Source organism: Nothoprocta perdicaria, unplaced genomic scaffold, assembly GCF_003342845.1.
Source record: "Nothoprocta perdicaria isolate Ctin4 unplaced genomic scaffold, notPer1 scaffold_323, whole genome shotgun sequence".
In the NCBI taxonomy this organism is placed as follows: domain Eukaryota; kingdom Metazoa; phylum Chordata; class Aves; order Tinamiformes; family Tinamidae; genus Nothoprocta; species Nothoprocta perdicaria.
The window spans coordinates 136,153-152,013 of NW_020455559.1; the positions used below are offsets into that span (position 1 = coordinate 136,153).

The 15,861-nt window shown below is 57.9% G+C and overlaps 1 protein-coding gene across 1 annotated transcript in view; it reads left to right on the forward strand.

Moving 5' to 3' along the window:
• The window catches only part of PLEKHO1 (pleckstrin homology domain containing O1), a 12,084-nt gene extending 2,106 nt beyond the window's left edge, over positions 1–9,978 (forward strand). Inside the window, exons 2-6 of the mRNA XM_026043221.1 lie at positions 153–299; positions 6,524–6,664; positions 7,196–7,300; positions 8,450–8,551; positions 9,019–9,978. Of these exons, the coding sequence (XP_025899006.1) occupies positions 153–299; positions 6,524–6,664; positions 7,196–7,300; positions 8,450–8,551; positions 9,019–9,777 (1,254 nt within the window). The 3' untranslated portion in view covers positions 9,778–9,978. The remainder of the gene's footprint in view (positions 1–152; positions 300–6,523; positions 6,665–7,195; positions 7,301–8,449; positions 8,552–9,018) is intronic.
• Positions 9,979–15,861: the final 5,883 nt, after the last annotated feature.

Below are 15,861 nucleotides of genomic sequence, written 5' to 3' on the forward strand. Positions count from 1 at the left end.
GGCCCCGCCGCGGCGGCGCCCGGAGGCCGCGCGGAGCCCGGGACGGAGGGGCAGCTGCGGAGGCCGCCGTGGGCCCGGGATGGAGGGGGCGACGGCGCGGGCCCCCCTAACGCCCCTTCGCCCCCGTCTCCCTCCCTCTCCCTTTGTGCCAGGGGCAGCAGGATGGGAACCAGCAAGCGGCGCAGCCCGAGAAGGTCGGCTGGGTGCGGAAATTCTGCGGGAAAGGCATTTTTCGAGAAATCTGGAAAAACCGCTACGTGGTGCTGAAGGGGGATCAGCTCTACATCTCGGAGAAGGAGGTAGGCGCCGCTTCCTCGCCCTTCCCCAGCCCCGAGCGGCCTCCCCGCCGGCTGCCTCCACATCTGAAGAGCAGGGCGCAGTGCCCCAGCAGCTCTCAGCGGCCCCTCTCCCGCTGCCCGTGGCCGCCCATCGCTGCGGAGCGGCCGGGCCCGGCTTGCCGGGTGCCTCTCCCACACGGCTCTGCCTGGGAGATGTTTTCCGAGCGCTGGGAAGGATCTGCTCAGCGGGGGCATGGTGGTGCTGATTCCCCCTGGACCTGGACCCGTCCGTCACAGAGCCGGACCATGCTTGTTTTCCACGATTGCACTGCTCCCTTTGGAAGTAACTGTGCTCTCCATATGGGAATTGCGCCGTGTCCCGGTCCCTAATGTTCCAGCTCGGTTTGTTTTCCCCATGACCCGAGAGAGGAGCAGGGGAGGTTCTGCCTGGATTCAGCACTGGGCTGAAGAAGGCGCCGCGGCCTCCGGCCAGCGCTGCCAGTTGCCRGAGCGGTTGCGTTAGCTGGATGCGACCGTGGGGTGCTCGGGCTGCCCTCGTGCAGCCTCCGCCGGCCGCTCTGTCCGGATAAACCCATGAGCGGCAGCGCCCGGGCAGGCCAGAGCTCATCCCGCCGGGATGCAGCTCCAGAGGGTTTCCTTGCAGCAGGGCGCGGGCTGCGCGGTGCCAAGGGCGCCGTGTTCCAGGTGCTGCTGAGCACGCGGCTGCGGGCTCGGCGGCAGCGGGCGGGCAGCAGGACGGGCTGCGGGTTTGCCCGGCATCGGGGCAGCTCGCGGCGCTGACGGGTCGGGCAGGTCGCACGCTCGGGCCACGGGGCCTTTGGGAAAGACACGATGACTCCAGGGCCCCTCTCGTSCTGTGACGAGGAAACTGCATGTGTGACCGCCCGGCTCCGCGTGCCGGTGGAGGCTGGCGGGGCGGCCGCGCGGGCGGCCCCGCTCTGCCCACGTCCTCGTGGGGCAACGGGGGCGGGAGCTGCCGCCCTGGCCGGGGCTGCGCGCGGCTCTGAGCGGCCACAAGCAACAGGCGGCAGCGGCCGCCCGTGCCTCCGCGGCGGGACTGCGGCTGTGCGCGTCCTGCAGCGCCTGCGGCATCCCAGCTCGCGCGTCCCGCCGCAGGACGCGGGGCGCCTGCGCGGGGCGGCCGCTGTCTCGACGCCTTGCTGAGACTYTCAGGTTAAAGGGCTTCGTCTTTTAGCACTCTTTGGTGGCACCTGCGCCCTTGTTGCGAGCAGAGCCGGGTCTTCACATGCCAGAGACTCTGGGCAAGGCCCCGCTGGCACCCGGGCCCTTCCGACTGTTCCCGGAGCCCAAGTTTCCCTTCTGCACATTCGTGCCTCTCGAGCAGCTGCCCGCGGCGCCCGCAGACGGCCTCCCAAAGTGCCACTTGTCACACAGAGGGAGACGGCGCTGCCTTTGTGTTTTCACAGAGAGATTAGAAGCAGGGGGGCAATGGAGCCGCTGCGGGGCTCCGTCGTGCGGGAGGCTCTTGGCCTCTCGAATCACTGCCGGGTGGGGCGGATGCAGCAGAGCCAGGATGAAAGAGCGGCAGCCGGAGCGATGGGAAGAGCAGAGTGTGGTGGCAACAGCCCCTGGACGGGAGGAGCCTGAGCCCGGCTCCTCAGCACGATGGGGCAGACCCGGAGCTGTCTGTCGCAGCGACAGATCAAAGCCATTCCCGGCTCTAAATTGGCTTCGCTTCATCAAAGGCAGCGGAGCGGTGTGGGTTTAGCGGATGCGGGAGCGAGGCCTTGTTGCTTACGTGCTAACGCGTGTATTAACCTTGATGTTCCCTGTCAGCTCCTCTTAAGCTCAGCCGCTGCTCCCGAAGGGGAGGCCGCTTGTCCGGCGGCTAAACCGGCGCTGCCGGCCTCTCGCTGGCGGCACAGGAGGGGTTAACGCCAGGATTGCCCGATCCGGCCCCRCGTCCTGCCGTGTGCCAACGACATGAATCCGATCGAGACATTTGTTTATCTTTGCCTGGATTTCTGCCTCTGGAATGCAGGGCTAGCGGGAAGGGAGGCGGCACGCCGCACGCTCCGGGGTCCCTCGGGAAAGATGTCACCTCAGGATAGGCAGTGACAGACCAGGAGAAACAGCCAGCAGCAGCCGGGCTGCTCTGAGCCTGGCGGCACTCGGATCTCTGCATAGGTTTCCGAAAGCTGAATTGCTGCAAGCAGAGGCAAATTACCAGAATCCCACCGGGATCCACACTGATGCCTCTGGGAATCCACACGCTCATTTAGTTGCCATCTAGGAGCCGGCTTGCAGGTCGGAGGCTCCAGACCTGGTTTATTCATTTTGCTTAGGAGGAAATGGGAACACCTGACTCGAGGCCCGGTTTTCTCCCTGATGATAAACAAGTCTGCAAGGAGGGGAGCAGACAGAGCRGCTGATCTAGCCCCAAAATGCAGACGGAGCTTCTGAGCTGTGTCCCTTCGTTAGGGCATCAGCCGCGCAGCCTGCCGGGCCGTTACCACCGCCTGGAGCCTCTTGTGCTTCCGACCGCGCACCGGGACGGCAGCGGGGTCCTGTGGCCGCCTCCCGCCACGGGCCTGACCCCGCCGCACGCCGGGCTCCGTGAACTCATGCAAAAATCCTCCGTGATTCCGCACGTGGTCAGCCGGCAAAGCAAGGCGCTGGGCACAGCAGCGCGCGGGGCGAGGAGCACCTTCGTCCTGTTATTTTTTGCGTATTTGCCGCTCGCTCTCGGCCATGCCACCCCTGTCCCCTCCTCCCTGCTGATTTCTGGTAATTGTTCCTCGCTTTGCAGCCCAGCTTTGTCACCGCTTTGCGCTTCGGAATAGCCGTCAGCCTAATGCAGACACAGCTGGGCTCCTACCACTTCCTGGCAGGAAGCGGCCGGGCCAGCYAGCGCCGGGCCTCTGGCCACGAGGTGTTAATGGGGAAGCTCGTGTTCCTCCCCGAAGCTCCGGCTCCGCTAGCACAAGAGCCCTTGAGAAGCGGCTGCTCCCGCTGCCCTCCGCCCTGCGGACATGCAGGACCTGGCCGAGCGCTCGCGCGCATCCAGCTCCTTGCACCTTTGGAAGGAAGGACAAAACGGGGGATCCCTGCTCCGAGGTCCTTCCACCCTGCGTCCAGGGCACGGTGCCGGGCTCTTGCTGTACTCGCCACGTTCCTTTCTCGAGTGGGTCCCCAGCCTGGCCACAGCTTTTAGCTGAGCGAGGCACAAGTTCCTTTGCCTTGCTGGACGGTTGAACTGCTCAGCTCAAGGAAGTGAAACTTTTAKCTGGGCCCAAGAGAGGAACACGGCGGCTGCTGCCGGCCCCCGCGACAGCCCCTGTTTGGATTTTCAGCTTTACTGAGCGTCTGTGGGTTTCTTGTTACAGGCTGTATGGCCCGGCTACGTTAGACTCAGAGCCTCGTGATTTTCTGTATGTTCCGCATTTGCTTTGACCGTGGCCCAGCTCGGCAAAAGGCAAATCCCTGTAAAACAAATCCCCGAGGAAAAGCGCAGTGTCAGCCCCCACCGTGCAAAGGAAGGGGCTTCAGCGCTGCCGCAGGTGGCAACTCGACAAGCGGGCAAGCGGTCACCGTCCCCGAGCAGGGGGCAGGTGGCTTCGGCCGCGCTCGGGCTCTCCGCCCCTATAGGGTCGCTATAGGGTCCTGCGGGAGCAGGTGCGGGACGAGGCGCGTGAGGAACGCGGGCGGGCAGTGAGCAGCAGCAGGTGCTGGGACTTGTCCCCATCATCCTTTTCATTCCGAGGCTCCGGGCAGAGTGAAGGCTGCGGGACCCTCCTGCCCTGTTGCACGGAGAAGCGCCCTTGCCGGCTCTGGAGGAGCCGGCACAGAGCTCAACGATTCTTTCTGCATGGCTCTAATCTCTGCAGATGTATAGGGGGGACCCTGTAGAGTTGTCACCCACCTCCTACTGATGCAGGTGACAGTGATTTGGGCTTTGCTGACACCAGGTTCCCGCAGGTTTGCGTCCAGTTTGGCTTTCCTTGCCAGACCGGGCTGCGTGACCGACCCCTCGGGCGTCATGGAGCTGCAAGCGCTGTCGGTGCCGCGATCCCTTCACTCCGCGCTGGCGTGACGAGCAATCTCAGCCGGTGATCAGTTACAGCCCGTTTCACCCTATGGCCTTGTTACACTGCCAGGGCCACCTACAAGAGGGAATCAATTCCGAGCGAGCCCACAGCTACCTTTCCCCCCAGGACTTCAGCCTATCCTTAGGTGCCTAAGTCACTTATGACCACATTCCTAATGGTATTCGGGTACCCACCCTTACAAAATACCTTTGAGCTGGACCTACGGACTTGGTAACTCGTGGTTCTTTTAATGCAGATAGATGCTTCTCCTTAACCAGCTGTGTCTTGTATAAGGGGGCAAGGCACGCGTGTGCCATGGCTTGGTGAGGGACGCGGGAGCATCGCGCTGGCACCAGCGGCTCTGTCTCCACGTGTGCTCATGTGGTCCAGAGACAGGTCTTAAGGCGAAAGCCCCGGTGCTCGATAATCCGAGGATTTTAGYGGAGTGGTGGCACCTCAAGGGCACTGGCTGCAGAGCCCTGCGGCTGCTCCACGAGCACCGTCGCCGCTCCCGCTCCCGGTGCRGGCGCCCGGGGATGCCCCGGTGACCTACATGAGCAGCCATCTGCAGCCAGGACTTGTCTCGGCTGCTGTGTCACAGCTGGGGGATCACCGGGGATCAGCTTTTCCCCGTGCAAACGAACAGGGCCGAGCGCAGCCAAGATTCTTGGAAAGAGGCGGATTGGAGGATGGTGCTGAGGAGAGAGAAAAGCCGATTAGGAGGACGCGGCGGGATGTGCAGACACGCGTGTGCACAGGAGACGTCCGCCTTTGCTCAGGGAGCTGCCCACGCACCGCGGCCTTTGCTCCGAGCCAAAACACGCAAGAGCTTCCAGGGCTCGAGACCAGGTTTGTTCTGTGCCTGCACCCTCGCTCTTGGAGACAGACCTGGGGGAGACAAGGAAGGAGAGGGAACTGCAGTCATTATATAAGGCCAGATCATCATTTTTTCTGCGTCTCTGGCTAGAAAGCTGGTTGCAGCATTTTGGTGAGACTCTTGCACCACGTGCTCTAGGTGTCCCTGCTTGAGCAGAGGGGTTGGACTAGATGATCCTTGTCCTTTCCAAGCTCAACCGTTCTGTGATTCTGGGAAATACTTTCAGTGCTCCCCACTTTCAAGTCCTTTTAAGAAATCCCAGATTTAAGAACTCAGCACTGTCTGCCTTTCTGCCACCTAAGTTAATCAGACTCCCCTGCAAATCCCAGCCCCTAATGACCCAGGCTGGAGGCAGATTAAGCACAGATTGACATGGATTTGAGCCTCTACAGTTCCGTCCTTAGTGGCTATTGGAAACCAAGTTCTCCCCCATCCCAGTTACCAACATTCCTCGTGTTTTCCATAGAAATAGTAGGGCTGCTGGGCCACAAGTGGGGTATGAGGAGAGACCGCTAAGGAGGGAGGAAAGGGAGCGAGAGACGGGCTGCGGGCTCTCCTCCCACCTCACCGCGTCCGTAATCAGGGACTGGATGTGCTGCATCCACCGCCCGGATCAGCTGGGAACACAGGTTCCCGTAATACCGGCAGCTTAAAAATAGCAAGTGCTAATCGTTATCCCTGGAACTTTGGTTGCGCTGTCTGCGGAAGGGCAAGAGCACGAACACGACTGACCCGTGTGCTCAGCGGCTGAACCCCGCGTCCTCGCCCGTCCCACGCGCTGCACGCCCGTGTCCTTTCCTCGCTGCTGCTGCAAATCCCTCTCGTTTGGAGGATCCATAAATACAGAGGAAAAACCCCATTCCCGTCGCGTGTCCGCCCAGCCGGGCCCAGCAGCCCTGCAGGTGGCAGAGGCTGTTAAGTGACTGGCCTGGCATTCCCAAGGGAACCTCTAGCAAAGCAGGGACTGATGGAGGAGATGGCGATTTTCAAGTTATCTTCCAAAATSTGTCGCCCGTCATTCCGGAAGGGACACGGGTCAGGGCTGCCTTGGAGACAGCGTCGGCTCCTCCTTCCCCAGCCTCAGCCGTGTCTCTTCCCAGCTAACAGCAGCTCTCCGGCACTGGTGCCCTCCGTGGAGGTCTGGCACAACCTTCAGTGAGCACATGAGACACCAGAGACTCCACCACGCGCCTGGTGTATTGAAACTCCCTATGCAGGCAGCCCGGAGCAGCAGCCCTGCCGCTGCCCGCAGCCCCGGTCTGACCTTTGCAAAGCTCTAATTTTGCTTCGTTTTGCAGGTTAAGGATGAGAAAAACATGCAGGAAATGTTTGACCTGAGCGACTACGAGAAATGCGAGGAGCTCAGGAAGTCCAAAAGCAGAAGTAAGAAGAACCACAGCAAATTCACCCTCGCGCACTCCAGGCAGCCTGGGAACACGGTATGCCCTGCCGCGCRCGTGCTGCTTTAGCCTGCATAATATTTCTTAATACACATGAAGGCCTTGATTGCAGTAACGAGGGCTGGACAGAGAAGCAGAGTTTCTACTGGGAGGGGATCCCGGCCCCTGGTGCAATAACTAATTTACTAAGAGCAAGTATTTAGTTTGCCCTGACTTCAGGACAGGGTAGCGGCACCTCTGTTGGGAGCAAGGATGGACAGTCCTCACGCTGCCCGAGGGCTGTATTTGACACCCAGGAGCAGGTTATCTCATTTACCTGCCTTTCCTGCCCTGCGCTTTGCTAAGAACCCTGTAACTCCACAGAAATGCAGAAAGGAGGAAGAGGGAAAATGGGAAGCAGCACCCAAGCACYCTGAGCAAGGAGGGCGATGCAGCAAAAGGCTGAGGAGGTCAAAACTATGGAGTGTTGGRTTCAAAAAACTAAGGAGCAGGGGCAGGGGCAGGCAGGGGCAGCATGAGGTCTCTGCATGTGTTTGGGCACCGGCACTGACCCGATTCCCTCTTTTGTAGGCACCGAACCTGATCTTCCTGGCAGTGAGTCCAGAAGAGAAAGAGTCCTGGATTAACGCGCTCAACTCAGCAATCACACGYGCTAAAAACCGCATCCTGGACGAGGTGAGCCCAGACTCCACTGCCTCAACTCCAGTCCTGGGCAAATATTTTAGACTGCAGGAAGTGGGAGCAGCCCCTGGCTCTGTCCCCTTGCTGATGGACACAGTCCCAGCAAGGAGCCTCCCTGTCGCGACCCGGCCTTGCTTTGCACAGGGAGGTTCCCGACAGTTTCCTGGGGCTTTTGCATCCTTCCTCTCCTGCCTCCACAYGGTTTGTTCTTGTTTACAAAGGAGATTGAAGTGATGGAACTGAATTAAGGAGTTCACTGAAACCCAACACAATCCTACGCTATCTTCAGAGCAACCTAATAGCTCAGTACTATCTGTCCAGCCCACGTCGGTCCATGTTGAGCTTGGCCACCCCTTCCTCTGTCAACCACTGTCTGCAAGAGACAGAGAACCGAGCTCTTACTTATCTTGTGCTCCTTTCCACCACTTTAGCGGAAGGAAGGGGTTACAGGACATTTAAATATTTCAGATCCTTTTTGATGTGCAAGGGTCGAACCAGAAACCTTTAATTCAGCCTTCTCACAGCTGTCAGCCCTTTTTGAAACTCAGAATAGAATTTTGAGACTAAAATGCACCTGTGTTTTTGTCATTACAAGTCAGGTGCTCCATTCAGTGAAGGAAAACCCCCAAACAATCCTGACTGTTTGTGAGGATCAGAGAGCGCAGGCAGCGGGACCCTGCGCGGTCGCACCTGGGGGAAGCTTCACAGCCCAAAGCAGCCCTGTGCCAGGGGAGTGCAGCGAGCTGGCACGCGGGGAAGACGCTGCCCTCACCATGCCAGCTCAGGGCCCCTCTGGATTGATCCCAACTCTCCTCCTGCTCAGCAAACACTTGGAATTTTGCTAACGGTGCAAAGCTATTTTCGCTCGCAAGGCTGAAATAATCCGCAGCAGCAAATGGCAAACTGTGAGTGCAGGATTCGCTGTTTGCAACCCAAACTTCTGCCCGCTTAGGGTTCCTGCTTGATGGTCTTCAAAGGATCCTGGTCCAAAGGCACGTGGGGAAGTTCACCCTCAGGCTCATGGCCAGGTCACAGGAGAAAGGGGAAGCTGGAGGAATAACCGCTCTGCTATGAGGAAGAGGAGCCATTCCTCGCAGCAGAGCAGGGCTCCCTGGCACTCACTGGCCTTTGTCCCCACTTCAGGTGACTGTYGAAGAGGACAGCTACCTTGCCCACCCCACACGGGACAGAGCGAAAATACAGCACTCCCGACGCCCCCCGACACGGGGCCACCTGATGGCTGTGGTAGGTACAAGGGATTTCAGACCCCTGATTGGGGCAAATTCCTTTTTATCTATTTAATTTCCAAGTAGGTAAGAAAATCTGGTGGTTTTGAGCCCTGGCCTGAACTGAGAATTGTCAGGGCTCTCCTGAGGCATCAGATCCCGCCCTGCGTTCTTGCAGACCGCTGCGTGAGGAACCCGTTTGTCGTCCCCGAGACCTCTTTCCCTGTGCTGAGAATAAACTGCTCCTGCAGCAGGAGCGCCCTGCAGCCGGGGCGCTGGGTGGTGGGTTAGCGTGGGGACGTGCCCACGGCCAGGCGGACCCCAGCCAGGGACACCGAACGGGCGCTGCAGGGCGTCTCTCACCAGGTGAGCCCTGCTCCTGGTCCCTGCTCGCCCCCAGGCGCGGCCGGTGCCCCAGGTTGGCCCAGGAGATGCTCGGGAGCCCGCGCAGCCCGTGACACACGGCTCTTTTTCCTGTCCCGCCAGGCATCTACCTCAACCTCCGACGGCATGCTGACGCTCGACCTGATCCAGGAGGAGGACGCCTCGCCGGAGGATCACAGCACTTGCGAAGGGAGCTTCCGTGTGGACCTCGATAAGTCCGTGGCTCATCTCACTGCTGGCCGGCACCGCTCGGATTCGGAGAAYGTCAAGTCGGAGAAAGGGCGGACGGGGAGTCTCCCGAGGCGGGAAGTGAGCTCATGGGACAGGCCAGGGCAGCGCAACGACTCCTTTGACAAAGGGACCATGTACACTCCGCAGGTCCCCAAAAAGCTCTCGCTCTCGGAAAAGAACAAATGTGCCTCCATGGAAGAAATCCTGTCRCGGCGGGACTCTTCCGCGCACCGGGCGGTGCTGAGGCGGGGGCTGGAGGCTCACTTCGCCTCGGCGGAACCAGAGCAGCTCTCCCGGATACAAGAACTGGTTGCACTAAAACTGGAAAAAACTCAGGAACTGCTGACGGAGGTGAAGGGCTATGGGGAAGGCAAGAGAAAGACCAAGGATTCCACCACCAGCAGCACCACCACCTCTTCATCCTCATCAGCCTCCAAGGCAGACTCTGAAAGGATCCTGCAGGAATCCGAGAGGTTGCTGGGAGAGGCTTCCTCCACCTGGAGCCAAGCCAAGAGGGTGCTGCAGGAGATCAAGGAGTTGAGGGACCTGTACAAGCAGTTCGAACTGCAGCAGTCAGACTCGAAACCCAAACAGAGCTCACAGTCTCAGTACAGGAAGAGCATGATGTGAAGGCAAGCCTTGGGATTGGGAGGGAGGGACACGGGCGGGTGGCCRTTTGGACATTTTTTTAATTATTTACAGTGTTCAAAAGAGTAAAAGAGTGCCTGTTCTCACCCAAATGTGCCCCTCCAAGCTTGAACCCTTTTTTTCCCTCCATCACCCCGCCCCGATGAAACAACCTCGTGTTCCAATGAATTCTTTCCATTTATACCTCCTTTTTTAAAAGCACCCTGCGAACTGCGTGCCCCGGCTTCTGTGGTGCCTGGAGGACGGAAGGAAGCAGCAGTTCCCGGGAAGTGCCCCTGCATGCCGGCAGCAGCACGTGCACAGCCACGCCACCGACGCTCCCGCGCTGTATAAGCCCTGGCTTTGCTGCTCTAAACTCCGAGCTGTATCCCGCGTTACAGCTCCCCGACCAGGAGTGTTGTCTTGTTCGCTCGCCGTCCTCTCGGAAACAAACCGTCTCCGTCCCAGCCCACGCTCGGAAGTCCCTGTGATCCAGGAACCGTCTCGGAGACGCTCGGACGCTCGGGCTGACCTCCAGCTTTATGCAAGTCCGAGCCCTCGCTGGAGCGCAGCTAGCCGGGCGGCCCCGGCAGCTCCCGCTCGTGCACGCCGGGCTCGGCCGCTGTTATTGCCGTGGCACTTACAGCCCCCGGAGGGGGCCAGGTATGCAATCCGTGTTCATCCCAACCCTGTCCGTCCACGGAGGCCGCGCGCCCCCGGCCCTGCGCAGGGGCAGGCGCTGGCGATACGTCTTCCGCTCGGGGCAGAGAGAGCATCGAAGCCTTGAAGCTGGCAGAGAGCTCATGGGGGAGGGTGATGGGGGGAGAGGAGTGGGGTTTTTTTCTGGCTTTTCCATTTTCACTCCATTTTTGCCTCTCCCTTCTCTTTGGGCTGGAGGGCAATGGAAGGAGCAGGCTTGTGTGCAAGGGGCAGCGGGAAAGCAGGAGCCAAGGGCGCTCGGTGGGTCRGAGCTGCTGAGTCCTTGCTGCTCCCCCGAGGCCCGAAGTGCCGTGAAAGCCGAGCCTGGAGCTCCGATCCCTCAGCCTGGCGATGCCGGGCGCYCTGCTAATAGGGGCTCAGCTTTCACGCCCTCGAGCAGAAAGGCGAGAGAGGAGGATGCTGAGGTGTCTCACGGGGCTTAAAGGGGTGTGGTAACAGCCAGCTTTGGGGGGGTCTTCTGCTTCGTTGTGTTTTTTAAAGAAACCGAATTCCCTTGCCTACACTGCCAATAATCCATGAAAATATTAAACCCAGCGGAGTTATTTCCCGGTCAAGGTTGGCGTTGTTGATTTTAATGGTTGACCTGCCTTGGAAAGGACCTTGGTTACTCTTGCCTGTGTCTGATCAGCTTTACTCTTCAGGCTCATGTTGTTGATGTATAGTTGCCAGTGCTGCAAAAACCCCCAACGTTTTTGTATTTTTTTAAATTAGTCCTTTCCGCACTTTCCTGTTAGAATTACTAGCAGAAATATTGCTGTTGGCACTAGGTTCCTGAAGATCTCGTGATTTACAAACCTCAAGTCTGGCCCTTGCAACCRTCTTTTACTTGCTCCCGGCTCTGGCCCAGTTCATTGCCCATCTTAAAGGACAATTTTGAAAAGGGATCGGTGATTTATCTCAGCTCCTGTCAGAGCTGCACACTATTGCTGTCCAGGGTAGATGCAGATATTTCAGCTTTCCCACATTTTAGTTCATTTTTCTCTTACCTCTTCTATCTCTTGAAGGATCTGTTGTGATATGTCGGAGGAAAAATATAATCCCTGGAAGAGATTAAAAAAGAACGCCTATGTGAGCCAGTCTGATAACACCCTTCCCATTCAGCTGTCTTTGATCAAAAGGAAAACATGAAAAACATGCAAATAATTTCCAGATGTGATGATCAGCATTAAAATTAGTCTTGTTTTCAAAACAGAAAAGCTGGTCGAAAAACCCGGATGCTCTAATTGCTTTGGATTGGGATGGGTTTGTGTTGTGACTGGTCTTGGGTGCCAGCCCGGGCTTTAGGTCAAAACATAAGGAGAAAAATACACCTGCTTCTGGCTCCAGAGGGGTCATGAAATGCTTTCTTTAAGCAACTAGGTAAGATGAAAACTSATTGGAAGCTCAGACGTTGTTCCCATCAGAAAGTATCCCTTCTGGCACAGCCTGGGGGAAAGGAGCATCTAAGGAAGAAAAAAAACTTCCCGAGCAGAAAAATCCTCTGGCCCCCGACACGGAGCAACCCCAGAACAGAAGGATCCCCTCCCTCCCTCCTAAATACCCATTAGGACTCAGCTCTCCTTTTCTTCTTGCATTTACTTTAATTTCTGTGCAAAGTTCTTGCCTCTGCTTCAGGGCTCGRACACAAATGGCAATTCGGCGTGCGAGCGCCGGGAAGCGTGCCAGGCGCGGGAGCCTGCCACTCCGGCCCTTCCCAGCACCGTTCCTGCTGGAAACCCCTCGGGAAGCTGCGGCTGCAGGGAAGCATCCCCAGGGCAGGACGAGGAGGCTTGAGCCGCTAGCCACGTTTTAGTCTCTTTTTAGCCTTAGAAATGGCTAACGAAGAGCCTGAGCACATAGTGAAGCTGAGCCTTTTTTCTCTTATTGAGTCGCATTTCAAAGAACTGGGTAGGAATTTTTCTTTTTGCTTGTTTTTTTCCCAAACAAGCCAAACTGCAGTAATAAAAGCGATTCGGCTGCAGTTGCAGTGATTTCTCCAGTCTCCTCTCAGCACACGAGGCCGAGGGAGCCGCTCGCAGCGCCGCGGGCGCAGCGGGACGGAGCCTCCTTCCAGCCCTGCTTGTTGCCGGCCCCGGTGGCTACGGGGTGTTTGTGCCAGTGGAGCCGGAGGGATTTAGGGAGCCACCACTGCGCATGGAGGTCCTGCCGGGTGGATGCGCAGCGCTCCAGAGTCCCCAAAGGGCGGGAATTGTCCTCGAATTGCCCCTGGAACCGCTGCAAAGGTTTCCAGCAGGTTTTGGGGGGAGAGACCAGAGATTTCGGGGTCCTGTTCCTGCTTAGCTGCCGTGTGAGCAGGATGCCACAGGTGACACAGCCGGGCGAGAGGCAGTTCCCATTCCCRAGGCGCAGCCGGTGGCTCCTCATGCAGGCAGTCCCAGTGCAGCAATTCCCTCTTGCTTCCGTCAAGGCCTGGAAAAGCCGAGCAATGACAACGCGCCCCTGAGTGCCCTGAGGGCTGTGCGAMGGGAGCCGAGCTCCCCGCTCCCGGGACACCGCGCAGCGGCTCCGGCAGCCGCCCCGGCTTCCCGAGCGCCCCGCGCTTTGCTCGTCTTTCCAAAAGCTCCTCAGCCTTGCCCCAAGCAAAGCAGAAAGGGAAATAAGCAGGTAAATAAAGGGACAKGGGGGAAGGAGTTGAAGGATTTGAAGAGCAAACGCCATCTCCCTTGTGTGCGGCACATGCCTGGGCCTGCAGGGCACTTCCAATGGAAAGGGCAGCCATAGGGAGCGGCGGTGTTCCCAATGGAAAGGCCGGCATGGGGATGGCAGCAKCCTGTGCTGGGGCAGAAGGGGCCAGAGCAGCTGTGAATGCGAAGGAGGAAAGAGTGCCGGGGCTGCCGGGGCTCCCACCTGCAACAGGCGTTGGGATTCAGGAGCGGAGCTGGGCGGACACTGCAACCTCCCTTGCACAAAGGAAATTTCCAGGCGGGCTTCGTTCTGGAAAATGCTTCCCAATTCCTCCCTGAGGGACATTTCCCAAAGCTTTTGATTTCTGCCTCTCTCCTCCACAAGATTATGCAAATGTTGACGACGAAGAGCCATGAACAGCGAGGGGGCAAATCCAGCCGCCCGCTGCCCGCCAGGGCGCCGGGAGGGAGGAGGATCAGCCAGGGACAGCGCGGGGGCCACGCGTCCTTGGAACCCCCGGGACCTTTCCTGGAGCCTGGGAGCGCCGCTGGGAATCAGAAAAGAAGCCGAACGGGAGTTGAGAGCAGTGGGGGGGTCCTTTAGTTGAGCACTGTACAGAAACAGCTCACAACTCCTTCCAAGGTGCTACATTTCTTGCTGCAACTGCTCAACAGAAGATTTACAAACACGATAGAGTGATAGAGATTTTGTCATTGCTCAGTTCATCAGTTTTTCTTTCGGGCTCGTATTTCAGTTTCGCCTTTCCTCTTCTTAAAAAGGGCGCAGGGAGGGGGGAGCGGAATGGATTGTTCCTTTCGGAAAAAACAACCTGCACTGATTTTTATGTACATTGAACCTTGCGTACGTACAGACTCTGGGACGTTGCTCCAGTCTGCTGCAGCTCTGTTTACTTTGATTGATTTTAAGGCTGTGATAAAAGAAATATTTTAAATAAAGGAATATTAAAAAAAAAAAAAACCACCTTTCTGAATGAGTTTTGCATAAGCAAGCTGAGTGATTTTCTGGTGAGTTCCGGAGCCGGCGCCTTCAGCTGCCGCTGCCCCGCGAGCTCCGGGAACGGGCAGTCCCTGCGTGGCCCTCCTGCCTATGTCCTTAATGCAGGTGGTCCCRCGGCGCGAGGAGAGGGGGACGAGCGTCTGTGTGGGGCTCCCCAGGAGCTGCTCCTCATCCTCCAACACGACCAAGAGCAGAGTTTGTGCTCGGGGCCTCCGTCCCTGCTGCAGCAGGGACGATGCTCCCTCGATGATCCCTAGAGCTCCCTTCCAACCTCAACACTTCTGGGACTCTGATTCTGGGACTCTGATTCTGGGGGTATGGGTGATGTTTACAGAGACCCAAACTATGGAGAACGTGCTGGAAAAAATGGATATGAAACACACAGAAACGCATCAAACTGCTCCACTGCATGAATGGTTGGCTCTTAAAGTCTGGGAAATGCCACTGTATTTCTTGGGTCATATTTCAGCATCACCTGCACATGCCAGCTCTCACAGACCAATTTCAAAAAACCACTCCTAAAAACGACACCGAGACTGAAAACACCCAGGAGCTGCAGGAGCCGCCTGCAGGATTCCCCCCACTGCCGGATTTCAGGCTCTGCCCTCAGGTTCTGAAGCTGGGTCTGGCTTTGCTGCCCCGCTGCAGTTTTACAAAGTGTTAGACGTCTGCGTGTCGCCGCGATCCACGTGCACCCTGCACCTCCCCGTCCCGTCTTGTTCTCACTCCTGGCCACCTCTCCTTACTGCTCGCCGGCCTTTTTCCAGCCCTGTGCCCGTGCCCACTCCCTGCTGCTCCCTCAGGTGCCCCCTGCCCTTGGTGGCACTTCCGAAGACACCGGCACGTTGCTGCGAATGGAGCTTCAAAGGCAGAGCCAGCACAGACAGCGCTTTGTGTGTCCCACGCCGCTTCCGTGGCTYTATCCATGCGGGAATGACCTTGCACAAAGAGAGCATGCTTGGCCAAGGGAGGCACAAGTCTGCCATTCCCAGAAAGGGCTGCCTATTTTGTCAGCTCTGAAGACAAAAATTTGCATCGTTACAAGGATAAAGAACATCCCAGTGGAGCCACAGGGGAAAGGAGAAATGTCCTGGCTGCTAATGGCTGGGAAATATCAATTCTGCACAATTCTGCCTTAAAAGCAGGGGCAGGATGGCGAAGAAGGGAACTGCTGGAGCTCTCAGCAAGTCACTTCAGGGCAGAGCCTCAGCAGAAGTGGGAGAAGAGCAAGATCCAAAGCCGGGTTTCCAGCCTTGGCGGTGCTGAGCTGAGCAGCACGTGGAAACCCTCCTCCCCACGTGACTTATTCCGCGGTCGACAAAGGGCAGTATTYCTAGAATATTTTCCACTTTGGATGAAAACAATGGCAAAAACACATTCCCAGTAGATTTTTTTTTTCCCACAACAAAAGTTTTTGTAAACGGAGGCAAATCCCAAGTATTCCAGCTTGGACTGTGCTGTGCCCAGCTCTGCCTTCAGGGATGCTTGGGGCAGCCTCATAGCTGGCGCAGGGCGCGTTTTCACACCATCCTCATTCTTCTCGAAAAGAACAAGGACACAACAGCCTGTCGAAAAGTCTCACGGTGGTTTTTCGATGAGGATCTTCTCCCAGCACCCGCCAGGTCTGCAGGACACAGCCCCGAGAACTGCCCGGTCGCGCGGCTCCAGCTTCAAGCTCTTCTATCCTATTAGTGGAAGCTAAACAAGCAGTAAATACCTCTCCTG